We start from the raw sequence: 27523 nt of genomic DNA on the forward strand, positions 1-27523 counted from the left end.
ATTACAAATTTTTAATGATGTAGAAATTGTCAGTTTGGTTAAGGGAAAGTTGGGATATGTTAACTGTGGGTGTGTATGAGAAAGGGAGAGAGAATTTGGGGCATGAGGAGTCTTAATTCTTTGAATGCTAAATGAAATTAAACTGGGTTCCTTTATTAAAAAACAGCTCTATTTTTATTTACATACCGTCAAATTTACTAATTTTAAGTGTACAATTCAGTGAATTTTAGTAAGTTTACAGAGTTGTGCAACATCACCACAGTCTAATTTAGAATATTTCTGTCACTAGGAAAACCTCATAGCTATTTGCAGTCACTCCCTCAGCCTCAGGCAACTGCTAATCTACTTCCTCTCTATGGGTTTGCCTTCTTTTTTGAACATTTCCTATAAAATGGAATCGTATAACATTTGGTTTTTTGGGTCTAGCTTCTTTCACTTAGCATAATGTCTTCAAGGTTCATCTATGTTGTAGCATATACCAGTATTTCATTACTTTTTTTTTTTTTTGTCAAATAGTGTTCCATTGTGTGGATGTACCACACTTGTTTATTTACCAGTTGTTGAATACTTGGGCAAGTTTCCTTTTTACTGAAGATTTCTCATAATCTTTAATAGAACAATATATATTTTCGTTCTTCTGGTGGGGTCTTTGGCATCTGAGCCCGTTTTCCTCTGGAGCGCTTGGTTCTGATTAAAAATCTAAATGGTGCTTATTTGGAATTATGAGTGATTTTTATTTTATTCTTTTAATTCTCTGTATTTCCTACTGTGAGGATGCTTAACTTCTATTTTCAGAATATTAAATGTTTTTATTTAAAAATAAGGCTAGGTGGTGGATCGCAGTGATAATTATAATCTTGGGCAGTTAGAATTAAGGTCTAATAGCTGAGGAAAGTGCAGGTAAACTTTGGCACGTCACAGAGTGGTCATTCACGCCCACCATGTACTCCCACAGCATGGTGAACATCTTTTCTTATAATCTCCTGTTACTCTCCTCCCCATCCTCACACTCGTGAGCTCTGTGGGTAGTGGGACTGGTTTCTGAGTCTACAGTATCTGGCACATAATAGGTCTTCAATGAGCAGTTGAAAGACTCTCAAAGATGAGAAATGTGTATAGAAAATAGTACTTGCCTGAAATATGCTGAAATTTAATGATATTATTTTCTCTTACTAGTGAATTATGGGTGGTATTTTTTACTTTATGATTTTTTTTTCTTTTTTCTTCGGGGGCATGTACTCCTCTTTAGACATCACTTTAAAGAAAAAGACTTTCTTTGCTTGGCTCCTCTTTCTTCCATCCATGACAGGGGAACATTGTGAGGTTCTTCATGCTTGCGTGCTGCACCAAGAAAACCAGTTGTTAATCAAAAGCCTTAGATTTACCAACTTTCAGGATTTCATGGTGGGAATTGGAACAAGTATTTTTGGAAGAAGGTCTCCGAACATGTTACTTGCAGTGAACAGGAAAGAAACAGTCTGCAGAATAATACTTGGTTGAGCTCTTTTTAAATGTCTAGGCAGAGGAGAAGTTGTTTCCTTTAAAGAACAACAACAATAAATCAAATCTACTAGTGCCCTAATAGGATTTCCCTTTTGCTCACTCCCTTGGGTTCATTTTCTAGTTTCGAGTTCCAAAGGAGTGAGCTTGCATAGAGCCAGTATTGGAGGGTGGCTTGGCATCTGTTGATGTGTGATTGTTCAGCTTTCCTGGATACCCTTTGGGATCTGGGAGAAAACCTTAATAGCCAACTGACAGAGTTTGTAGTGAGTCTTGCAAGGCAAGACAGCCTACTGTGATCCCATGTTTTATGGAGAGTGTGACTGAGGCTCCACTGGGGTCATGAAGAGCTGTCTGACAGGCCTGGATATTCCAGCTCTTTCCTCTGCTCGGCCCAGCACTTTGGGCAAGTCACCTAAGTGGCCCACATTTCTCTGGGTGCTTCTATCCTGGATGTAAAGGTCATTGTGCAGCAGAATGGGTCCTTCTCTGACTATGTGTGCCCCAGATATGTCTTAAATGTGTTCTCAAGGGCAAGTCTGTCTTCTATGGAACTCCCCATTGCTTCTTGTGATCTGCTAGAACCAAAGCCTCTTGCCCTGTGTCACCAGCAGTGCCTGGTTGAGCAGAGCCTTCTCAGAATCATTGGGCAGCAGGTTCGAGGACTCCAACCCAGAGGGCCTGGGTGTTCCTCTGGTGCTTCTGAAGCCAGTGTCTATGGACCAGTGGTGCTCACTTTCCTGCACACTGAAATCACCTGGAGAGCTTTACGAGGTCCTGAGACTCGAGTCCCATCTGAGAGGTCGTGCTGTATTTGGCCTGTGTTGTGGCTTCCTTGTATAGATTTTTCAAAGCTTCCAGGTGATCCTAGCCACATACACAAGCCTGAAAACCACTGCTTCTAGTGCTTTCTTTTTCTACAATGAGGAACTTGTGAGAGGATCCTTGGTTTTTGGTATAGATAGACCCCAGATGGCTGTCTGTCACCCCTCTCTCCAGTGCCATGAGACCTCTTCTCCCAGTGCAGTTAGTGTGAGAAGAGTGTAGGTTCAACCTATTTTCCCTGCTTTATTTCCTTGTTCAAGCCTCATTTTTCTCTTCTGTGAAAATGTTAGAACCCACTTGTCAGGTACTGGTGAGGTTAAATGCAGTAATGGTGTATGTTACACATCTTAGGGCCTGGCCTACAACAAGGTGCTCAACCAAATCCTTCTGTCCTAATACCTTCCAGTCCATGGCTGAGCATGTGTTTATACATGAAGCAGTTTATCTTCTTACTTTTGCAGAACTTCCCATTTCCTCTTGTGATCTGGTAACATAGGTTCTAGATCAGTGGTCCCCAATCTTTTTGGCACCAGGGACTACTGCTCCTGTGAGAATCTAATGCCTGATGATCTGAGGTGGAGCTGAGGCGGTGATGCTAGCGCTGGGGAGTGGCCGCAGATACAGACAAATCTTCCCTCACTTGGAGCTGCTCACCTCCTGTTGTGCGGCCCAGTTCCTAACAGGCCACGGACCAGTACCAATCTGCACCCTGGGGGTTAGGGATCCCTGTTCTAGATAACATTTACAGGCTTCCCAGCCTCAAAGCCATGAGGCTCTGGTTAAGAAGGCAGGACACTCGGGCCAAAAATCTAATAGTCCGAGGGGTTGAGCCAGGGAAGGGTAGAGCTAGGGTGGCCAAGGGCAAACTGTATATGGTCTAGGGGTTCATGTCACCTCCTATCTTGGAGGGCAGTGGTCTGGAGCCGACCACTGAAGGGGAGGGTCAGTTTGTTTGTTATACTAACAGCAAGACCTTGGGGGTTTCCCGCGGAGGGATTTTTGTGTACATATTGAAGTCTTAGACTGAACCAATTATGCTGTTCACTTGAGCCTTTCCCTAGAACTTCTTCCCGCTATTCCCCTAGATGCTTGATTTCTGCTTCTAACATGCATTTGTCTTTTGCCAGGTCTGTGTGGAGGGCAATATTGCAAGTGGGAAGACGACATGCCTGGAATTCTTTGCCAACACAAGAGACATTGAGGTATGGCCTCCACTCCAGGTTTGAAGGAACCTATAAAAGCATGACAGATTGATATGTAGGGGGTATAGACCATCCCTGTCTAATAGAAATATAATGTGAGTTGCAAATGCAAGCCAAATGTAGAATGTAAAATTTCTAATAGCCTCCCTAAAAAACCAAAAAGAATATGTTATCTAACATAATATATTCCAGATATTATCATCAACAGGTAGTCAGTATAAAAATCATCAGTGAGCTATTTTGTATTCTGCTTTTTATACTAAGTCTTTGAAGTCTGGAGTGTATTTTATATTTACAGCATATCTCAATTTGGACTAGTCACACTTGAAGTTTGTAAAAACTTGTGGTTGATGGCCACTGTTTTGGATAGTGCAGGTATAGTGCTCCCCACTTCTGGTTAGGAAGTTTCTACATTGGAAAGAAGTCAGACTATTAAGCATGGGTAGCATGTTACTATGGCACATCTGATATATTAGGGGAGTATTACTATGTGTAGCCAATTAACATGATTTCTAGTTTATTTATAGCCCAGTCACTAAAAATAATCTCACAGATGTTTAAGAATTGTCTCTACACCAAAACCCTGACCCTTCTTTGTAGATTTTAATGGTGTTAATCTTTTCTGTTTATGGCTCTTTATTGTTATTGCAGGTTCTATAATTTCCATACCTTTAGAGTTATTGTTTTTCCTTCTTTCCTTTTTTTACTTCTGTAAAAAATATATATGGTTTGATAAAAATAATAAAAATTTAGCCTTTGTCTTGTGTTCATGTTCTGCTGTTCAGAAGAGTTAACATCGCTGACCTGAGCTGCTATCCTTAGAGGCTGGTTTGCAAGGTTGTCCCTTGGCCGGCATGTAAGAACTTAGATTTTGGGAGAGTTCCCACCATTTCCTAACTGATAAAGTGGCTCTCTGTGCCCAAAATGTACAAACAGTATGGTTAAATCTGGACATCTTTCTTTCTGAGAGTCTAGAATTTTCTTATGTGTCAGGTAGAGGCTGCCTACCTGACTGAGCCCTGACAAAATCCCTGAACTCCCAGGCTCAGGCCAGCTTCCCTGGTAGATGCAATTTCACATGTGTTGTTACAACTTGCTGCTGGGGGAATTGAGTGTGTCCTGTGTGACTCCCTTGGGAGAGGCCCCATGGAAGCTTGTGCCTGGTTTTCTCCAGACTTTTCTCCATGTGCCCTTTTTCTTTGTTGATTTTGCTTCGTATTTTCTCTTTAATAAATCCTAGCTCTGAGTACAACTATATGCTGTGTCCTCTTAGTCCTAGTGAATCACTGAACCTGGGGAGGCAGGGGTCTTGGGGACTCCCACTACACCCGTCCTAAGTAGCGTAACTCTCAGCGGCACTTTAGAAATACACTTGACTCTTGCACAACATGGAAGTTAGGGTTGCCGACCCTGTGCTGTCAAAAATTGTGTATAACTTTTGACTCCCCCAAAACTTAACTATTATCCTCAGTATCTGCAGGGGATCGGGTCCAAGAACCCTCACGGATACCAAAATCTGCTGATACTCACGTCTCCTATATAAAATGGCTTGGATTTTACATACAATCAGCCCTCCACATCTGCACACTTCCAACTGCATATTGAAAACAGGACAGGTATTTACTGAAAAAAGTCTGTATAAGTGGACCTGTGAAATGTAAACCTATGTTATTGAAGGGTCATCTGTACTTCTATTCTCACTTAAGACCCTGGAGCCAATGAATAACAACAACAATAATTAGTTAATGTCTAATGAAGAGACTACTGTATACCAGGCACTGTGTTGAGGCTTCATTATATTACCTAATTGATTTCATCCTTATAAGCACAGTCCCTATGAGATAATGCTATTATCATATCAGCTACAGAGAAGGAAACTGAGGTCAGGGGTCATATCCTATTTTGGTTCTATGGCATGAAGGGGCTTTGTTGGCTTTAGGAAAACCACTCAGCTTTCTGATCTCCAATCTCAGCTCAATGCTCTCTGACATCCCCAACTAGGTTTCCATCCCTGATATAGATTATTCTGGCTTCTCTGTACCCCTATTCAATACCACTTCTTGGGGTTTGAAAATATATGTTGATTTCTGTGATGATCGGATTAATGTCTTCTTCTTCCAGTAAGTTTAACATTTCATGAAGGTAGTGCTGGGGTGGTTTGCTCTTGCTGTATCCGTGGTGCCTAGCATGGCACCTGGCACAGTGGGTACTCAATAAGTGTTTGTTAGAGTGATAGTGCCACAGATGAACACAGGTCAAAGCTGCCTGTGACCCAGCTTCTGGTGGGCCTGAGTGTTGCAGCATGTGCTTCTCAGGGTACAGGAATGGAGAGCTGAAGACCCAGAAGAAGGAGAGAGCCGTTGGGAGGGGCAGGGAACGATTCACAGAGGAAGGGGTATTTGAACTGGATGTTGGAGGATGTATAGGAATTTTCTGTGTAACAAAATTCAATGCGAAATGAGATGAGGTGGGCTACTGGGCAGGAGGACTAGCATGAGCAAAGGCACAGGGATGTAAAAAGTAGGGAGAGGTTACTCTTCAAGGATTTTTTGCATTGCTTTCCTTTGGTCTCTTGGTACCTGCTCACATGCTCTTGAAGGTCCTCAGATGGATTTGGGTACTCTCAAAGTCTTGGCCCAAGAATACCATTTAAATCATTTCTAGTACTTACCTGCACAACTGTTTAAGGAGTGTGTAAAGAAACACAACTCTTAACTGTCAGCGTGCCCAGTGCAGAGAACAGAGAGAGGAAACAGAGGCAGAGCAGGTTGCCAAGGTCATGGGAAAACTTTCAGGCCAAGTGGCTGAGATTTAAGACATAGCATAAAGTGCTTGAAGCTTTTCTTTCAGCTTCTCTTACCTCTCTGCCCAGCCAGATGCAGTGGACAGTAAGGGCTGGGATGGAGCACATGGAGGAAGGATTAAGAGAATTTACCTTGTTCTCAGGGAGCTCCCAAGGCAGCTGGAGAGGTGGCATGTGCATATACTTGTATAAAGGGATGGATAAAGTTGTTCTCAGGTCATTTCTGGAAGTCACATGAGGAAGCCATGTTTGGATGGAGTTGTGGCCTCACGCAGGGGTCGCACAACTATTTTGGCTCACCTCGGGCCCCCAAACCTTTATCCTCTCTCTTCCCTCCCCCGCCAGCACTTACATACTTTCACAGAGCTCAGAACTGAGGAACAACTGCTCTCTGATGTTTTCTTTCCTTGCAGGTGTTACCAGAGCCTGTTCCCAAGTGGAGAAATGTCCGTGGCCATAATCCTCTGGTGAGTGTGTTGTTTCCGGTGTGAACCAGCAGCTTCTTCTTAAGCACCTGGGAGTGGCGCTGGTGCCCGAGCCTGATCCTGCCCCGTTTTCTCTTAGCTGGGGTGGAGGAGACAAATGGAAAATGGCAGCATATTGGTGTTCTGAGGTCAAGGATCTGAGAGGCTTGACTGGGTATGTGCAGACCCAGGGACTGCCTGTCAGTGATCCCAGACTATCTCAAGTGGTTGACCATGGCTACTGGGCGTGTCTCCTGCTGCTCTTTCTAACCCCACCCTCTCCTAGAAGAAACCCATTGGAACCCAGGTCTCTTCAGGCCTAACTCCCCAGGAACTGTAAATAACCAGTTTCCTTAGTAAACCTCTGATTTGGGTTTGTACTTACCAATGTCCAGCATCTGGCTCACCCTGAAGCTACCTGTCTGCTTTCCTAAGGGTAGACCTAGCAAGCAGGAGCTATAATGTGCCAGTACGCCTTGCACTTCCTTCTCTGTTCAGAAGGCTCTGCTCTAGCTGCTTGGAAGAGAAGGGTGGAGTCTGGGTCCTTTAAGAGGGAGCTTAAGAAAGGGCTGCTGATTCTGGACACCTGCCCCACGATGTAGGGATGATAAGTTTCATTATTTAGGTGAGGAAAAACTGAAGCTGAAATGAGTTGCCCAAGGTCACACAACTGGTAAATGACAGATCTAGGTTTGAACCTTGGACTAGGGGTATCCTGTGTTGTCCCTTCAATTCTAGCAACACAGATGGGATCTCCCTGTGTAGTTCTTTAGACTCTTATGTTTCACTGGGGGCAGGGACTATGTCTAATTTGGCTCACTCATTTGCTCTAACAGAGCACATTGCTGAGCACTTGTTCAGTCATTCATTCAACCAGTAATTTTTGCTCACTCATGCTCTCCTGTCCCTAATATTCCAGTGTGGGGAGGCAGAAGACAATTAAACGTGTGATATGGCAGCTGGTGATAGGAGCTACAAATAAATCTGAAGCAAGGAAAAAGACATTATTTATATAAGGCAAAAACTCTGAATCCCAGAGACAGGAAAAGAGTTTTTACCTGTATGCATGTGGGAGAAGGTGGAATGCCAATTTTTCTCTTTGGGCATAATAAAGAAAACCTCAGAAACCTTCACATTCTTTAGGAAACAGAATAATCAGGGCTGGATTAAGACAACTAGAGTTGCAGTCGTTAGGGGTTAGAGGTGACATTTCACAGGATACAGTCCCAGTCTCAGAAGTCAGAGTATCCTTGGTACAAAAAGCATTTCCAATGACAGTTTAGGAGTAAAAAAAATAATAAAATTAGATACTAGTACACAAGTTTCTGCTCTGGACAGAAGAGCAAGGTCGATACTTTTGTGAAAAGTCTCGATTCATCATTTTATCTGAATCAGCTTTCTAATGAAGAAGGGTGTTCACTTTTGCAGCCATCAGACAAGAAGTAATTTTTGTCCTAACCTTTCTGAGATTTCCTTTCACCCACAGTTAGGAGCCTGCAGTTTTCAACGCAGAGCATGGAATTTCATTAGTTAGCACCAAGAGAAAAAAAAAAAAAGCAAAAATGTGGAAGAGAGCAGAGTAAGATTATTAGCAGGTGGAGTATAGAGCATGAAGTGTTTTGTGCGTACAGGCAGTAGAGAGTGATGGGGTGGGGCTTCTGTTTTAGACAAAATAGCTGGGAAGGGCATTTCTGATAAAATTACTTTGAGCAAAGACCTAAACAAAGTGAAGGAATGAACAATGCAAATATCTGGAGGAAGAGCGCTCAGACAGAAGGCACAGCAAATGCAAGGCTCCTGAGGCGGGATCATGCTTGGGTGTTTGGGGGACACTAAGGAGGCTCATGTGGTTAGAAACTCACTGAGCCAGAGGAGTAATGATAGGAGATGAGAGAAGATGGAAGTGATTCTCTAGGGCCCTTTGGGCCTTGGTAAAGGCTTTGGATTTCATTCTCAATGCAATGGGAAGTCTGGAAGGTTCTAAGCAGGCTTAAAAGGCATACTTTAGCTGCTGGAGAGAGAGACTGCAGGGCATTAATGAATATTTATTGAATAACTGAGTGTTTCCTAAGGACTTTGTATAGGTCCCTATTATAGCTGTTACTGTACTGTCCTGTAAGTGCTCCAGGGTCTGTCTCTGTCCACTCTGTTTTGAGGGCCCTGTGACTATGTTGGGTTTATCTCTGGCCCAAACTCAGCCCCACATAGGTTTCATGAGATGGCTATCAGTGACCAAAATGACCAGAGTCCTACAGATAAAGTACTTTGAGGTAAATTTCTGTGTTCTTCCTGCTTTAGGGTCTGATGTACCTTGATGCCTGTCGATGGGGCCTCACGCTGCAGACATACGTGCAGCTCACCATGCTGGACCAGCACACTCGTCCTCAGGTACCTTTCAGATGCTTGGTTTTAACCCTCTTAACATTTTCTTCAAATGAGGGGTATATGATTGCCAGAAAGGGAGCCCTCACAGAGAAGGCCTTTCTGGGCCTTCAGTGCTGTTTAGCCTTCTCTGTCTTGGGCCAAGGTCTCTGTTCCTGCAGCTCTCTGAGGAGCAACCTTCAGTGCCCACACCCACCAGCCTCAAGCCAAGAAATTGCTGTGATGCCATTGTGAGCCTGAGTCTTCATGACCTGACCACGACTGGGCTCAATGCCATTTAACTCAGGTCTTCTCGAAGTGTGGTCCCTGGACCAGGAGCAGCAGTAGCACCTGGGGTTTTGTTAGATAGAAATGCACATTTTCTGGCCCTGTCCTGGACCTGTGAATCAGAAATTCTAGAGATGAGGCCCAGCAATCTGTTTTATCAAGCTCTCCAGGCGATTTTAATGCATGCTTTGTTTGCATGTTTGAGAAACACTGTCTAACCTGCACATGGCCTGGCTCTTGGTTCACATTTTAGAGAGAGAGAGGGCTCAGCTTGGGTCAAGGGTCCAGCCCTGGGCTGGTCAGGTGTTAGGAAGATCATGGAGCACAAACAAGCTGCTTAGGCCTTTTCCATCAGTGGGGATGTGAATAAGGGCAGAGCCTTTCAGAAGGCTGGCTAAGGAGAGCCTGATTGGCATCTGCTGTTCAGAATCATGAGTACAGCCTAAGAGAATGGCTTTGGAGGCTTCCAAGATGGAGATCCTTACCGCCAGTTATGTTGACACAGCAACTTGACTGGGTGGTTTGATTAAGGATTGGGCATTTTTACAAATCTTTGTCTTAAAAATAAATATGAGCAGAATCATATGAATTTCTATCTTCCAAAATGTGTTGTCTAAATGATACAGGTTAGAGGATCGGAGGTTGGCACTTTTTCCCTTTGTTTACCCTACCTTTCCTGAGTGGGCACCCAGTTGCAAACCTGAGTCGTATCAATTTATATCTCAATATAGTGGGACATACATGTGTCCTATTTAAGGAAATCTCCCGTGAAGGAAACAGAGAGAGAAAGATGAGCAGAGAGGGATGGATAGGGAGATAGCAAAAAATGGGCAATGGAGAGTAAGTAAGGAAAGGATAGAAAAATAGAGGGAAAGCTGGCTGGATGGATAGACACACGGGGCGAGGGAGTCAGGAAATTCCTGGGTTATGGCTTGAATCTGCCTGATTTGCTGGTTCAGGTCCCATGGGTGCTGTGGGTACATGGGTGCCATGCCAAGTGAGAGCAGTGATTGCCCACTTGATGTCAACGGTACGGGCCCCTCCTGCTTCCCAGTGAGACAGTGTGAACAAAGGGAAAGGCCATCTGTGAGGGGCGTGAGCACCCTGGCACAGAGGGATGATGTCAGTGTCATCCTCCTTCCTCCTGGGCACAATCCTTCCCATACCCTGAAGCTCCAAGTTGGCCTCTTGATTCTTGTTTTCAATATAGGCCATAGGCAGGGGGAGCATAGACATTCTTTGAGCCTTCCTGACCTCTTCCTCTTTGCCTGAGTTAGTGAATCACTTTGTGTTCTCTTTTAGACGTCACCTGTACGGTTGATGGAGCGGTCGATTCACAGTGCAAGATACATTTTTGTAGAAAACCTATATAGAAGGTACCATAATTTATGTAATCGATAATTTATTAAACCATTAATTTGTTAGAAATGAAATTGGAACATGTTTATCTGGTTGACAGATACTGAGTACCTACTGTGTCATCAGTTATCTCTTACCACAGTAATGTTATGTAACAACCAACCACAAAACCTAAGTGACAGACAACTTTCTGCACCTATTGTTCAGTCATCTAGAGTGGTCAGCCAGGCGGCTCTGCTGACCTTGACTTGCATTGATAATATGTCTTGGGGTTGGCTGATCTAGGATGGCCCTGGCAAGGATGTCGAGGTGACTCATGTCTCATTCTCCTCCTGCAGTTAGCAAGCTAGCCTGGGCATTTACTTCTCATGGCAGAGGGCAGAAGCACCCGTGGAATGCACGAATGCTTTTTCAGGCCTTGACTTCATATTTGCTAATATCCTATTGGCCAAAGCGGGTCACACACCCAACTCTGAGGGAAAGCGGGAAGATAGGAGGGTGAAGATTTGGAGCAACTAGAGCAATCAGTCTTTCACAGTGCATGATATTTGTTATGGCTTTCGCTTAAAACTTTTGCCCTCATGCGGGCAGACTCTCATTCACATAGTTGAAGGGGACTTCTGGTGGCTCACATTGCTGAGGCCTGGACTTTTCATTCCTGTACTCAGTTGACTGATTTTTAGGGGTTTTGAGGAAATGGGCTACAGGCTAGGGTCTGAAGCTTCAGCTTCTTCCATGCCCCTCCTTTCTTGGTAGCTGTGTGTCTGGCCCCCCTCTTTGCCAGGCTCCCACATTCCTACCTGCTTTGAACTTTGAGTGCCGCTTTCACTGCCTTGCAGGGTTGGTCCTGATACCTGCCGTGTACGCTCTCCGTCCCGGCTCCCCACTCCTTCTTATTTCCAGCTGTCATAAGTATCACTCTCCTGACCCTCCTCAACCACCTGGTCTAGATGGGTCAGTCAAGCCCCTTATTATTCTTAATTTCTACTGTCTTGGTTTTCTTCGTAATATTTAAGACAGCTTCTAATTAGGTCGAACCATATGAAATGTTTAATTTTAATGAATTTTGACCTACAAAAGTGGCAGTTTCATGTGGTTTAATTTAGTATACATTAATTTGTTTAATTGTCTATTGTGTGTTCCTCCAACTGGCCTTAAAGCTTCTTCAGGACAGGGACCACTGCTGGTTTACTTGTCTAGCTCAGACCCAGCACAGAGCTGGCACCTGGTCGATACTTGTTAACTACTATATTGTTGAGTAACGAGACTTGCAGTTATTCCTTGGTCTCCAGCCCTACGTGTTCCCCAGGGTCTGGCCCAGCTCTTTCATACCCCTTCTTCTGAGGGGGCTGCAAAAGGCTTCTCGCATGGTTACTAAGCTGCCATGGGTCATCCCCTTGAGCCTGTGTGACCCCAGGATGAGAGCCTCTGCCCTCACCTACTCCAAGCATTAGACCTCATGTCTTGGGGTCAGGGATAGGGCAAGTCCTGACTATAGCCTTGTGTGCTCTGGTCTGCCAGCAGGTAGCATTCCTGATGCTGGAGCCCCATCCTCCCCCAGCTGCCCATGTTTCCAGACAGGCTGAGGTGTCCACTGGTCGGTTTCTACAGTCCTTCACTGTCCTGTGCTCCCACTCATTAGGGTCTCTACCAGACGGAAGACGGGCAGAAGAGAGAAAAGAGCAAGGGACCCCTTTCGGTGTTTGTGTACTGCTCTGACAAAAGTGTGGCCTGAGGAGCAGACCCTGGGCAGCAGAGTGAAGAGTCTCTGTGACCCTCATGTCACTTGGCTGTCTCTCTCTTCTAATCATAGTCAGTTTGGCCAAGTCTGTGTGGCAGCATGTAGCTCTTTTTGAAGAGGGTGACCTGGAATGGAATGACCAGAGAGTGGGATGTGGAGTTGGGTGGGCCTGAGTTCCATCATGGCTCTGGAGTTTGCTCTCTGTGAGCACAACCAAGTGCCTAACCCTCTCTTAACCCTTCTTGTCTCTAATTCCTGTTATCCATCTCTGGAGAGCCTTTGGAACAGTTGCCTGGTTTAGGTCCTGCGACCCTTAATCCAGGTTTTTGCCCATCTTGGTCTTTATAAAATTTGCCAGTTAACCTTTCCACCCCCACCCTATAGGCTGCTCAATGCCTGGTGAATTTCCTCAGGAGCTCCATGTCTTCGCTTGACCCAGGGGCAATTTTAGCTGATGTCCATGGGCTTTGGTACTCACATTACATTACAACACTGCTGGTAGAGGTTTTATATTTCCTATTCTCAGTGGCTATGGCCCAGATGACATGGGCCTTGCCCTGGGTGTTTTGTGGGTAGTGTAGGGAAAGGCTGTAGCTTTTAATCTTTTTGAGCTCTTTTCCTTCCCTGGTAATTTCATACGTAATTATGCCTCCCCCAGGCCATCCCAGAAAGCCTAGCATCTGTGGTTAGGATTTCTGTGAGACAAAGAACCATGGGAGAAATGTATAGTGTCCTTGTTTCCGTTCTTGGGGTCTAATTCTTTTAAAGTTCACGCAGCCTCCAGAGGGCATGGATTCCCCTGAAGATCTTATTGGAGGCTCCAGACCCAGTGCTGGTATCACTTGATGCAGAGGCTGTTGGTCATCGCATGACCTCGGGTGCTCCAGAGGCAGCTGGAAGCGCTATGACACCTTGGAGGGCCAGGCCACCCACCACTTTGGTTTCAGGAAAATGGGAGAAGGTGGTGCTCTTCAAACCCTTTCTTCAGTCTCCTGTACCACCTACTGTTTCAGCATTTCACATGTGTTGCTTCAGGTTTTGCTCGTTGGGGTTTTGTTGTGTTATCTTTTGTTTCAAGGGTCTCTGGATTTATTCCTAGGTCAGGAATAAGGCAGCCATAGGCCAAAGATTTTCTTTTGGAGGCAAAGTGTTTTTAGCCAGAGCTAAAGAGGTGACAAATAGAAGGAAGACTGGACTGTGGCCTTTCTTTGGGGTTACCCTTCTTCCAACTCCAGCTCCTCTCGATGCCGTAGGTCATCCACGGTGAAGTGTTTCTGAGAAAGTAGATGTTTTGAGAGGTTTCTGCTTCCCCTAAACTACTAAACATTTAATAGCCTAGAACTGGGTTTGGCTGGATCCTTTGCCTATACCTAGAAGAGGATATTTTGGTTCCCACCTGTGGAGACTTTGGCTGGGTATTGGGAACCACAAACTGTGTGGGGGTGGGGGGAGGGGGGGAGGGGGGAGGGGGAGGGCGTGTAAAGTTCCACCTGGGAGCTCTTGTGGGGGCAGTCCTTTCACAAGGCAGGCATGAGTGACTGCTGTCCCTTCAGCTTTGGGGCTGATCCTTATCTCTTTCTCAGAAGTCCTGACAACCTTGGCTTGGAATCTGTGGGGCCTGGATGAAAGGGAGTAGGCAGGCCTGGCCTTGCTGTCTGCATTGGCACACTTAGGTGCCCCCAAAAGCTCATATACTGGAATTCTGCGTCCTCCAAAGTAGAATTTTTGAAGGGCAGTCTTGCCTTCTGGGTCTCAAAACAAGTGAGCAATTCCTGTAGGCAGAGACTGCTTATTCCAGCCCCAGCCAGTTTGGGGTGGACAGAATATAAGTGTAATTAGGCCACTAGGGGTCTGAGAGGGTTATGTAACTTGGTGAGGTAGAAGATTTCTGTTACACAGTTTCCTTAAAGACGGGAACTTTTGAGGTGTGGGCAGTGTGCTGAAATGAAAAGCTGAAGGTGGTGAGAAAGACTCACGTAGCTAAAGCAGCTCTACAGGCAGTTGTGTGGCCTGAGCCCCATGGGCTGAGTGATTGAATAAACAGGTTTTGCAAGATTGCCTGGTCTGCACGTTCTAAAGGCAGAAGTAAGAGAATTGAGTGAGCCCAGCCTGGGAAAAGACACGCGGACTCACCTGGGGCTGGTGGTTAGGGACATTGACTGAGACCCTGCATTTTGGAAAGGTAGGCAGGTCCTCCTACCTCCTTGACTGGCCCTGGCGCTTGGACTCCTCCCTCTCTCTAGTCCAGATGGAAGACTCATGACCTGAGTCGCAGGCCTTAGAGCTGTGGCCTTTCTGGAGCTGAGGTCATGAGACACTGGACGTGATCCATAACAGACCCCTCAGTTGACAGACCAGGGAGGGTGAGTGATGTAGAGCATTTGGGTTTGGGCACCACAGAGAGCCAGGCTTGAATCCCTGCTCAGACAGAGTTGTGTTTAACTTCCCTGGGCCTTGGTTTTCCTCATCTTTAAATTGGGACTAAAATCGACCTGACAAGGTCTTATGAAAACAAAAGAAAATAATGTATACACAGTGGCTGGCATTTGAGTATGACATTTTAGTTCTAACTTGTGCTGTGCAAGCTGAGGCTCTCTGGGTCTCAGGGCAAAGGTGGCAGCAAACTGTGCCAAAGAGAAAGTCAGCAGGATTTATGTAGACCCAAGACCTTGATTTTGCCATCCTGAGATAAGAGGAAGGCTCTGTGAAACCTTATCACTCTACCTTTGCCGAATTGCGCCGTTGGATTTTATGTGGAGAGGCGCCGCCCTGTGTGTGTGCTATGGAAAGAAAAGCAGTGGCTTGTCGGTGGTGCTGGGCGCCCCATTCTTGAGGCAGACACGCGGGGCCGGGCAGAGTTCCCAGGAGGAAAACCACAAAAGCAGATAAAACGGCTCCTGCTGCCTGACATCCCTCAGAACCATGGAAGCCAGGCTTCTGTTTCCTTCCTCAGCTCAGCCTGGATCCCCTACTGCACGCAGCTCTGGCATTTCCTCTCTCCTTGTGGTCAGTCTTGCCAAACCCAGTTCTGAGTGGATCCAAGATGGGTAGAGGATGTTAAAAGGGGGAATTTCTCTCTGGGCCTTTGAGGGTCACCCAGCTGTTAACAGGTTTGTTTCCTCCAGCTGCTGCCATTCTGTCTTTCCGGTTTCTCTCCGGGCAGAGGAAATTTGCAGGAGCCAGATAGACGCCAGGTCTCTCTCTTCACTCTTCGGCTCTTTCATCCTTCCCCTTTTCTTCCTTCCTCCTCCCATTCCTCCATCATCCACCCACCCACCCTTCTTTCCTTCCTTTTTTCCTTCCTTCCCTCCCTGCCTCCCTGCCTCCCTCCCTCCCTCCTTCCCTCCTTCCTTCCCTTCCTCTCTCCCTCCTTCCCTTCCTCCCTCCTTTCCTCCTTTTCTCCTTCCATTAACAATTTAAATATATAATATTCTTCCCCTGCTCTTCACTCTTGATATGAGAACTAATATGTTGTTAAATTTTGGAAAATATGGATAGGTATTATGAAAAGAAATGAAAGTCTCCCATAGTCCTATAGGTCAGAGGAAAGCAGTTAACATTTTGATGTTTTTCTTTCCAGTCTTTTTTCAAAATATATGGATGAATGCTCTTGGAAATATGGTTGGGTCATACTATATGTAGTTTTATATCCTGCTGTTTTCATTGAATTATGAGCATATAATTATTAGCATTTCCATGTCATTAAATATTATTTTACAACATCATCTTTTAGTTACTGCGTGGTTTTATTACATAGATATACCAAGATTTAGTTTTTCATTATTTAAACAGTTCTACAGTAGGCATCCATGATTATTTCTGCAAAATAAATTTCCAAAAGTGAAATTTGCTACTCCACCTCCTAACCTGAGTGCTGTCCCTGTCCTCAGGCTTTAAAGCCCATTTATCCTCTTGGAGTTCAGATCCCCTCTGCGTTCTCCATCGGGCAGTGCCATGACACTTGCTGCATTACACCATAGCCTATCCCCAGGCAGGGGAAGATCAGAGGTGTTAGGATCCTTGTCATTACTCTACATCCATTGTCACATGGATCGTGCTGTGCCATGTGCCCTTGGTAATGCCCTTTCAACAAAAGCCATCCCCAGTTCCTTTTGGGGAATGGTGCATTTCAGAAACTTTCTTGTGGGTAATCAGAGTCCTTACACCTCTCATTGCAGTGGGAAGATGCCTGAAGTGGACTACATGGTTCTTTCGGAGTGGTTTGACTGGATCGTGAGGAACATCGATGTGTCCGTGGATTTGATAGGTGAGGCGGCCCCTCCTAACCTCTCTCCCCAACCTCCCTTCTAGTCTTCCCTCCCCTGGGCTCAGTGAGGATGAGCTTGTCCAGGCACCCAACAAGCAGGGCTGGTGGGTGGGGGGCCCTTACCATTGGTGATTCTTTCCCAATATTAATTTAGCCTTTTCCCCAAGGGCATGCAGAATTTGTGGGCTTCTGGTTTCTCCTGGAGAAACACCCTAGTCTTTGTTCCTCAAGCTGTTTTCCCCTTGGTCTATTGTGCTTTGGTGGGTTTTTCTAGTTTGTAAGGAAGGGAGGAGAGGACACCTTATTCAACTCACGATGACCCCGTGGGGCTGATGACATAGAAAGGGAACAAAACTCAGGATGAAGGTCAAGGTGCCTGTCAGGTCACAAAGCTGGTCAGTGGTCAAGCTGTGAGCTGACCCTGGTCTGTGTCTCCTGCTCAGAGATTCTGGCAGATGTTTTTAGCCATGCCTTATCCCATTCCTTCCTTCCCCCTCTCCTTGGCTTTCATTTTCAAGCAGTGAACAGAGTCATTAGAGCCATGTACTTTTGTAATCTCAGTTTATCTCCAGACCACTCCTGAGACCTGTTATCAGAGGTTAAAGATGAGATGCAGGGAAGAGGAGAAGATCATTCCATTGGTAAGAACCCCCTTTAACTGGGTTAGAGACGAACTGGGAAGCTACCACCACACTAGCTTTGCCCCACCCTCCATGAGATCATTGTGCTCTTATCACAGAGAGAGAAACAGGAACTGAGCATATCAGAGGGCGAACTCTGACTTCCTCTGTGGCCGGAGATCTCATGCAATGTCTAGATCTGCTTTACTTCCTATATCCCAAATTTAGCATTCAGCACTCAGGCATCCCAGGGCTTGTCCAGGTCACTTCCTGAAGATGGCTTGCCTTCCTGCCCTCTGGATCTACTCTAGAATGTGTCCTTACTCGCTGCTGCATCCCCAGTACTTAGCATGATGCTCAGCTTGGAGTAGCACTCACTGGTGTTTGCTACTCACTGCCCTGTCTTTCTGGGTTCTGGCTCAGGGCCATCTATTCTAGGTAAGACTGTTGTAACAGGGTTGGACAGCCCTCTTTGCCCTGGTCCCTCACTCTCCATATCCACCTTCAAAATTCAGCTTCCACACTGCTGCATGGGTGACGTTTCCAACGCAGAACACTACTCAAGCAGTTTCCCAGCCCCAGACCCTCAGCGCCTCATCATGGTCTGGGATAAAGTCCTCATTTCATAGCATGCCACACGAGAGCCCACGTGATGGCTTTATCTCCCTCCACGTTCTGTCTTTCACACTCTGGCCATAAAGAACTAGTGTGGCTATGCATGTACACACACACACATACTCTCTCTCCCACAGTCACTCACTTGCTCACTCACCATGGAGTTACATAAATGTGCCTCTGCATAGTGATTTCTTTTGCCTTGCAAGTTCAGCTCAGATGTTACTTCTTCCAAGAAGACTTTCCTGACCTTCTCTCCATCATCTCCCCCAACCCCTGGGCTGACTGTGATCACCGCCCTTAGGACAAGCAGACTGAAACTATTTGTTTACATGTTCTTCCCCATCCCTCAGGAAATTGTGAGCTTTTTAAGATTAGATATCATTCCCTCTATCCCCAGCATGTGTCCAAGGGCCTGGCACCTGAGAATTTCTCAGTTAATATTGAACTGAATGCCTCATTTGAGAAGCTGCCACTGGAAGTACACAGAGGCTAGGCAAGCATCCTGGGATGTCATGGGGGTCTAAGCTCAGGACGGCCCTGGAGGCCTTTCCAGCTCCTGAGCCCTGCCCAGCCTTGTTTGGGCACCAGCAAGGTAGATTCCAGCCATGAAGGTCCAGACCTCACTCTGGGAAGTTCCTCTGAAATCCAGAGACAGGATGATTGGAAGAAGGGTACAGTGGAGCAGGGATGGATCCCACTTTGATGGGGCATAGCAACTCTGTGCCGTGACTCAGATATTTTAAAGAAATGCAAAGTCTGGAGTCCCTCTAAGCCATTATCCAAGCCATTATCAGAACGATTTTGACCAGACATACAGGATAAATCTGTTTATTGTTGCTAAGGGAGCACTCAGTAAAAAAGGCGGCAGTGTGGTTTACATGAGAGCTTCTAGGCTGGGAGTAAATTGCCGCTTGAGGAGATGGTGTTGGGTGGCTGAGGCGCCTTGGCCTATGAATGGGAGAGCATGTACCATCGAGTCCTGCCCAGTACAGAGGCATGGACGGCTTAGGGGCAAGTCTCAGCTTCTGTACCTATGGGTTTCACCTTGTTGGGCTTTCAGAATTTGGTCTTTGTGATTTAGAGCAGGAGTCCCCAACGCCCGGTCTGCGGCCTGTTGGGAACTGGGCCACACAGCAGGAGGTGAGCAGCGGGCGAGCGAGCGAAGCTTCATCTGTATTTGCAGCTGCTCCCTGGCGCTAGCATCACTGCCTCAGCCCCACCTCAGATCGTCAGGCATTAGATTCTCATAGGAGCACTGGTCGCTGGTGCCAAAAAGGTTGGAGACCACTGGTTTAGAGAGTCCATGTTACAAGTTGTCTGGTGGAGTGGAAGCAGTGTGAGTTGGGCTCCTAGGCCAGAGAGGGTCGTGTTCCTCTTGGTGGGAGTGAAGAATTCAGGCTGCCCAGTGCTGGGACACCTGGCCATGGTGTGGCCATGGATCCCTCCCACCCAAGAAACTGGTGAGCCTGCTTCTAGAAAAGTAGCAGTAAATGAGAGAAGCCAGGCTGGAGGGTATGTACGAAGCATGAGCAGAGTGCAGCGGAAGGATGGAATGGGCAGCTGCAGTGACTTCTGACTGTTGTGATGGCCAGGCTGGCTGGCCCAATGCACGGCCGCATTTATTGCTGTCCACCTAAGGTTGGCTGCTGTGGGCTGCTTTGTCCAAGCCACTGCCCCATGGTCATTGACATTCGCCCCAGCTGCCTGAGACCCTGAGTGGGAGAGGTTTGCTAACAGCCTCTGTGTGTGTGTGTGTGTGTGTGTGTGTGTGTGTGCGCGCGCGTGTGCGTGTGCATGTGTTTTTGTTTCTGTTTCCTGGCAGGAGTACCTGGCCGCTATTCACCACCTCTATGAGGAATGGCTCATCAAAGGAGCCCTTTTCCCCACAGGAGCCCCTGTTCTGGTAAGTCCCCCTGACATGTCACGAGACTTTTCTAGAAGAATGAGTGACCTGGGGAATGTCAGCTACTCCGCACTTTTTGGGGAAGAAGGAAGTGGGGAGGGTGGCAAGGGTTCCTTCGCTTTCATAGCCCCCATTCCGGACTGAGTCTCTGTAAGTTGGACAGACCTGAGTGAAGGTGATCTGTCTCAGTGTCATTACACCAGTTATCACAGTAGCATCTCACGTATCCAGCATCATCCACAAAGGAATGTTCCAGATTGTCAAAGCCTCTAGACCTGGGCTTTGGTTTTAACCATATGGGATGGTGGTCTTTCTGATGCCACTGTCCCTTCTTCAGTAGATAGCAAGTTCAGAGCCCAGGGCATCTGAAGGAACATCATTTGTTGTTCTGGGCTCTCACACAGAGATGCCTTTAGGAGGTGCTGAGGTGTGTAGGACTCTTTGCCCAAGATTCCTCATTTCTTTGCGTTTCTATGTTCACTTTTTATGGTAACCCTTCTCTTGCTGACACTTGCCATTTGTAACTCTGTTGATATGTCTGCCCATCCCTTGCTTCTCAGTCCACCTTTGTTGTTGTTGTTGTTGATTTACTGCTGCCTAATCTCTTTAGTCAGGCAAATGGATACCTAAGACTGTTAGGAATGCATATACAGTGCCGGATCTGAAGGATGCTCTTGCATAGGCTTTTGCGCATGACATTGGCGGCATCTCTTTGGATTGCTCACTTTTACTCATGGCTCTTTGAGGCAGTGAGGTTGCTGGAAAGTGATATATTGCTATAGTGGATTTTTAAAGAAGTAAAATGTTTTTCTTCTCATTAATAGAAAATGGGATGGTGTAAAATGATGAGAAAAGAATCATTTAAGAGCTCGCTGTGGGGACAACAATAGGGGATTCTTAAGTGAAAATATAGCTGAGAATGTAGATTGAGCTAGAACTGGGAGCTTTTTGGCTTTAACCTTCCTCTCTCTGCCTCTTCCTGCCTGCCTCCATCTCTCGCTCTTCATCTTTGAAAGGAGGATGATGTTGAGGTCAAGTTCAGCCTTGTGACAGTGTGTTTAATTTCCAGGTGATTGAGGCTGACCACGACATGCAGAAAATGTTAGAGCTCTTTGAACAAAACCAGGACCGGATATTAACTCCAAAGAATCGGAAACGTGGTCCATAGAACGGGAAAGATCGCGCCAGAAAAATGCTGGCTGCTGCCAAGTTAGCTGCTAGGAGCAATGTGGAAAATCTCCTCTTGGGAGGGACAAATTTGTTTTCTTAATGTTTTTTTCTCCTTCACCAATGTCTTTATCCTGTGTTTCTGGCCCTTGCGGGTAAATGACAATTGGGACCAATGGGTTTGTTGAGCCCTTTAATGTGTGCAGCCTTGCATTTTCCCTGGTTCCTCTCATGATGGCTTCCCAATGCTGGATGCCGCTAATTAATCCCTTAGGAAAGCCACCTGACATCCTGATGCTCTCATGGTCTCTAACCCTTCAGACCATCCCATAGGGCGAGGTACTGGTCTTACAACCAGGGGAGGAAATTGAAGCTCAGAGAGGCTAAGGAACTCTGCAGGGTCACACAGCCAGTGAAGTGGAGTTGACACCATTCAGACTTTTAGCAATTCCAAACCATTCTCTTGCCCTAGGCTGCCTCGTTCTGAGAGCCCTGCCTTCCCCTGCTGGAGACCCTCATGTCTGCATGGGGAGAGCCAGCAGTGCATAGAGCCAGTGTCATCATTTTCTCATTATTTGAATAGTTCTCAGGACAATCGGCATTTCTAGACTTTCACAAAATTGTGTTGTGGTTGGCTCGAGCCCAGTATTTAGTGGTTTCCCAGCACGAAGCCACTGTGGCATTTGCCACCCCATCATCAGGGCTTCTGTGTCCTTAGGAAAATATGTGTTGGCTTCTGCATGGTGCTTGGTCTCCATATCAGGAAAGTGGCTTTTGATGGCACCTGGCTGGTTTGCCCAGTGCTGAGCTGCGGCAGGAGGCCACCAGCCTTGGCTTCTGAGGCTCCTTAACTTTGTTATGGCCTTGTGTGTGGAGCTTTGCCCTCAGAATTACTGAGAGTTTGTGGCCTGGGAAACAGATGCAAGTGGCCTTAGGTTTTTTTTGAAATGTTTTAACATCCAGGGAGACACTTTGGGCCATAGAGCATGAAACCACCTTTATTGGTTCAGAAAATATCTTAGCTTCATTCGGCTATAACAATGCATCGAAGGCACAGCTGTTTCTTGAATAAAGTGGGAAGCTAGAGAAAGGGCAAATGTTCTCTTTGGGAAAGTCTGGACAAGAAGAGTTGGGGCTTGCAAGCAAAGGCTGTTGGAGCACTGGTCGAGGTAGGTGGAGAGAGCTTCAGGAACACTCGTTGTGTACACGGGCAAGGATCTATTGTGAACTTTGGGGAAACAGGCCTCAGCCCCTCCTGAGAAGTTGGAAGGCCTTGTCCCAGCCTCTGTGAATGTGGCACCTGTGCGTGTAGCTTTCTTATGCTAAATAGGGCACAGGTGCCCCTGGTGGTCCAGTCCCAGAGGGAGTGCTAAGAGGGCAAGCACTCTTGCTCCCAGCCCTTCCTGTCTGGATGGATTCATGGACTGTGTAGGCAGGATGAGGGGCAGCATCCCAGTGGGGATGTGTCTCTCAGCTCAAACGATTGACTGGAAACGTGGGGGGAGGTAAGAATCTGCTACCAGGACTCTTGACATGCCAGAGCCATCTTTGGTAATTTGTCAATGATTGGTCAAGTGTTTTCCCCCCAGCTCATTTGAAGCACTGTTTTGAGGGAAATGTGATTTTTTAAAAATCTTGCTCTGTGGTAGCCAATAAATCCTTCACCTAAAATCTGATGTTAATACTGGAGCACTTCCTATTTAATTTTGGAGTGCTTCCTATGCCAGTGATTTTAGCTCTCTGCAGCATCCTATTGCCAGTAAGATAATGTGTTTTTATTTTTGAAGCACCATATTTCCTAACCTGGGATGTATGGGTCCAGAAAAGCTTGATATCCTCCCACCTGGCATCATCGAGAGGATGCTGTGTATATCCACAGTGGCCAGGGCTGGTCATAGGAATCTCCCAACTCAGAAGTGTCATATGAAATGGCTGGAGCCCAGCTTGCATGAGGATTGCTTTCCCTGTGCGGCATGCAGGGCAGGTGGCAGCAGGGGTCATGGAGCAGTTTTGAACACTGCTTCTAACCAGGGCAGGAAGAGTGCAGATGGCAGGCACATGGTAGGCATGGGGACTAGTTCTTAGAGTAGGGAGAGGCATTCCCAGGGACTCCAGGAATGGCTAGGAGGAACATAGCAGGAGCTGGCATCCTTGAATTACTGGACAGAGCAAGCCAGGGGAACAACATTCCAGATCTGTTGGTGGTGTTCCATTCTTACCTTGAATAGCATATACATTTTATTTTAGTCAGCATCTTTAGTGAAATAATTTCAGTTTACACTTAAGCTTTTTAATTTTACATGTAAAATACGTGATTAGAATCATTTAAAAGTACTTAATGTACCTGGTGATTTAAAAAAAAAAAAAAATGAGAAGTATATTTCTCTTTCTTATAAAGGAGGTGGGTGGTCCAGGGCTGATGTGATGGCTCCAACATTGTCAGGGTCCTTGGCTCTTTCTGCCTTTCTATTTCCAATTTGACTTTCTGCTTTGTGGTTCTTACCTCCAAGCGCCTCACTATCCAAGATGTCATGTGAGCTCCTACTCTGGCTCATGTTGGTCATCTGGAGGTAGCTCCCCATTCAACTTAAATTCACATGTGGATGATGACCTTTGCAAGGCACAACTAAGATAAGCTGGAAGATTCTAACGGGACTTTGCTAGAGGCCTTGGAGGTGGGGGAAATGAATGAGGGAAGATGCCAGTCACAGGCCGGACCACCTACTCTGGCTTCCAAGCTGTAATGCTCTGTGCCTCACCTCCCCTGACCGGCTGTCTTCATGTCACATGATTACCCTCACTGCCCGGTGCTGTAGTGTCCTCAGCTCAGTCTGCCTCTGCGCTGGGCCAAGACCTGTAACGGCAAAGACCGCTGGTCTGACATACTCCTACTGCTTGGCAGGGGCTCTCAGGAGGCCCTCACTCCTTGTGGCTTCTGGGAAATGATGTCACCCAGCTTGTTTTTCCCTTCGTTTCTCTTCCTGTCCCCTTTCATTTCCACCTGAGCTCCTCACCTAGATTAGAAGTGCCCTCCTACAAACAGAGACTCATGGACATGGACAATAGACTCGGGGTTACCAGAGGGAAGGGGGAGGGGGAAGGGAGAGGTAGATGGGATAAAAGGGATCAAATATGAGGTGACAGAAATCTAACTATGGGAGATGAACACAATGTAAAAAAATATATATATGCCTTAGTGTTAAAATGTACAGCTGGAACTTACTGGATTTCATTAACCAATGTCAGCATTAAAAAAATGATAATAATTAAATAAATAAATAAATAAATAAGTGCCCTCCAGTCTGAGGAATAGTCAGAGACCCTTCCTGGGACTCCCACAGCCTCCCACCATCAGATCTGGGGAAGAATGGAGATATTTACGACCCTGAGAGCAGGTAGTTGTTTCTGAAACAAGTCTGCCCTTGGGTGCTGTTGAATCTGTGTCACTTTGTTTTCCTACAGCCCTAGGACTAGAGAGGGGAGCTCACTTCACATATGTTCACAGATGTTCACATATCTGAGGAATGAGTAAACTCATCTCCTTGGCCTGGCCACCCTGAAGAGTTACAGTTATTAAAATAATTAACGAGCTCTTGGAAATGGCCAAGAGTCTAATAACAATAATAGCTCCTGGTGCCTCTGGGCTGTGGCGGTGGATTACTCACTAAAGGCCCCAGGGTCCCTGGCACAGGACTTTCTTTTCCTAATAATCCTAACCCCACGGCTCCCCTAAGGCTGGTGTAAACTCTTAGTTTCTCTGGTTTACATGAGATGGTGAACTGGCAAAAGCTGTCATTAAACAGGAGCTGAGAGAAAGCCAATCTTGTAAAATCCAGAATGGAGATTGGCATTTACTAAGGCCTTCTTGAAGATCTGCATTTCTTGGCTTTTACTCCTTCAAGACTAGGATCCATGGAATACAGGTGTCCTGAGAGATGATTGGAGGTGTTCTGAGAAAAGAGGGTTCTGTAACCTAGGAATTTCTGGAAGCAACACCTGGGTACCATCTCTGAGACGCACATGGTACCTTGTACATTAGCCTAGTTGAACTCAAGAACTTGTAACAAAAACACCTTTTAAACTTTAAGCCAGGTTCTCTCAAACTCATTTGACAGAACCCCTCATTTGGGGAATATTCTTTAACAACCTCCAGAAGTGCTATGGTTCCTCGGAACACCCATTGGGAAGCACTGTTTTAGGAGACCTGTAGCTGCTGATGGCTCCCAGTTTTTGTGTCCTTTGGGATTCTCTGGCTCATGGTTCTCCAACTTCAGCACATCTGAGCCCCAGAGGGCATATTAGAACACAGATGGCTGGGCCTCCCCCCAGAATTTCTAATTTCACCTGTCTAGGATGGGCCTGAGAATTTGTTTTCTAACAACTTTCCAGGTGATGATGAGGCTGCTTGGGCAGGGACCAACCACCCTTTGAGAACCACCACTCTAGATTTACGCTTTCTAAAAGTGTACACCCAGGAGTTCAAAGGAACCTTGGCATGTTGTTGAACCTTTTGTGAGCTTTGGTTATCTTATCTGTCCAATGGGAGCATTGCTCACTTCTTAGGGCTCTGAGGATAACTGACCTGGCGTAAGGAAAGGGCCCAGACCAGACCAGGGCCTCGTATGTAGCAGGTACCCCAGAAATGTTCAGCTGACATACCCAGAAAAACTGGGCTGTGATGCAGTTAGTCGGCTCAGTAATGGTGGTAACCATGGTAACCAGCACTTTCCATCAGAGCTGCATAGACGCACGCTCTCACCAGCTAATCTGGGAACCATCTTGACTGACTTGTTTAGTAGGAACAGATCACAGACCTGGTTGAGGCAGACTCACAGGACTGTACCTCTGCAAATTGCCTCATGGCCTTTCTAGAATAACAGAGCATGGGATATGCAGTTGGCTTTTCTTTTAAAAAATATCCCCATTTCTCATGGGACTCTGGATCTGTACATGGCATTCTGTAGTCTGAGAGGGAGGGCTGGGAGAGACACAGCAGCTTTGTAGGCTGTGGGAATTGATATCTCTTCTTTTACCAGTGAGACTCTACAGTTCTTACACAGTAAGCTGATGGTTTTTAGTCTGTTGTCTCATTTCCTAGCAGACTTTCTCCGTGGGCCCAGGTGATCCCTCATCTGCCTATTCCCTAATACACAGAGCAGATTTATCTGTAGCCAGAGATGGGTAGATTTTGGCAGACATAGGGTCATCTTTGGAAATGCCCAGAAAAATAGGCAGTGACCAATTGCTAAGTTTTAAATGAATCTCGCCTTTTGGAATCCACTTGTCTTTGTGGGTAGGAGCTAGGCTCTGGGGTCAGAACATGGTCTGGGATTCCAGTTTCTCTGGTTTTTGGCTGCAAGACCTTGGTCAGGTCACTTCACTTCTGTGGTCCTGTTTCTTTTGCTAAACACTGGAGTTCTGTTTTTGCCCTCACAGGGAGAAGGGCTGCAGAGAATAGGAAGGGATGAGTTAAATGAATGATGAACAGAGAGTCTAGAGTGATGCCTGGCTACTTCCTGTTCCTTCAGACCCCTTCCCCTTCTCTGTACTTGACTGGAGAGGCAACCAGACTTTGTGAGACTTTCACTGGCAGTGTTCCTGGAAGGGGAGGCTGTTGGTGGGCTGCCCCTGGAGATCTTGCTTTTTCCTTTTTAAAACATGCTTCTCCATCAGGGCTGTGGGGGAAATATCTTAGTATCCTTGCCAGCTGTTTGCTCACCCTGGAATTCCCATGCATCAGCCCTGTGCCAGGCTCTGTGCTGGATGCCAAGTTCACACTGGTGAACAGGACAGACACGGACCCTCCATTCTTGAAACATTAGCTCATCATAGCTGCTCCCACCCTCAAATATCCTTTAAGAAAACCCACCCACACTGAGGCAGGACAGCACCAGCAGCCTCACCACTCCCTTATGATGGGGTAAAGAATTAAATCCAATACAATAACATACCCCAAAGAATCAATGATAAAACAAAAACAACAAGATTTCAGTGAAGTAGCAGGATACAAAATTAACATATACAAACCATCAATGGAGGTTTTAATGGTAGCGAAAATCCCGTTTACAATGTTAACAAAGAAGATTAAGTACTTTGGAATAAATATAACAAGAAATGTGCAATACCATGCAAGAAAAATGTTAAAAATACTCCTGAAAGATACTGAATAGGACTTGAACAAATGTAAAGCCATCCCATTCTTGGATAGGAGGACTCAACATTATAAAGCTGTCACTTTCCCTAAGTTAATTTACAAATTCAATGCAGTCCCAATAGAAACATCACAGCTATTTTATGGAGTTAGACACGTTAGACTAAAGTTCACATAGGAAAATAAACATACAGAAATAACGAGGAAATCACTGAAAAAGAAAAATGATGATGGAGGACTAGTCTAACTAGACA

The 27523-nt window shown here is 46.1% G+C and overlaps 1 protein-coding gene across 6 annotated transcripts in view; it reads left to right on the forward strand.

Annotated features, from left to right (window-relative positions):
• TK2 (thymidine kinase 2) overlaps window positions 1–22794 on the forward strand; it is a 71825-nt gene extending 49031 nt beyond the window's left edge. For all 6 annotated transcript variants that reach the window (XM_016162756.2, XM_016162766.2, XM_016162776.2 and 3 more), the window contains 8 exons: window positions 3453–3527; window positions 6744–6797; window positions 9093–9182; window positions 10746–10819; window positions 16722–16810; window positions 17372–17451; window positions 19871–19951; window positions 21021–22794. In XM_016162756.2, coding sequence (XP_016018242.2) covers window positions 3453–3527; window positions 6744–6797; window positions 9093–9182; window positions 10746–10819; window positions 16722–16810; window positions 17372–17451; window positions 19871–19951; window positions 21021–21119 — 642 coding nt within the window. In that variant the 3' untranslated portion in view covers window positions 21120–22794. The remainder of the gene's footprint in view (window positions 1–3452; window positions 3528–6743; window positions 6798–9092; window positions 9183–10745; window positions 10820–16721; window positions 16811–17371; window positions 17452–19870; window positions 19952–21020) is intronic.
• The last annotated feature ends 4729 nt before the right edge of the window (window positions 22795–27523 follow it).

This window comes from Rousettus aegyptiacus, unplaced genomic scaffold (assembly GCF_014176215.1).
Source record: "Rousettus aegyptiacus isolate mRouAeg1 unplaced genomic scaffold, mRouAeg1.p scaffold_m13_p_14, whole genome shotgun sequence".
Classification (NCBI taxonomy): domain Eukaryota; kingdom Metazoa; phylum Chordata; class Mammalia; order Chiroptera; family Pteropodidae; genus Rousettus; species Rousettus aegyptiacus.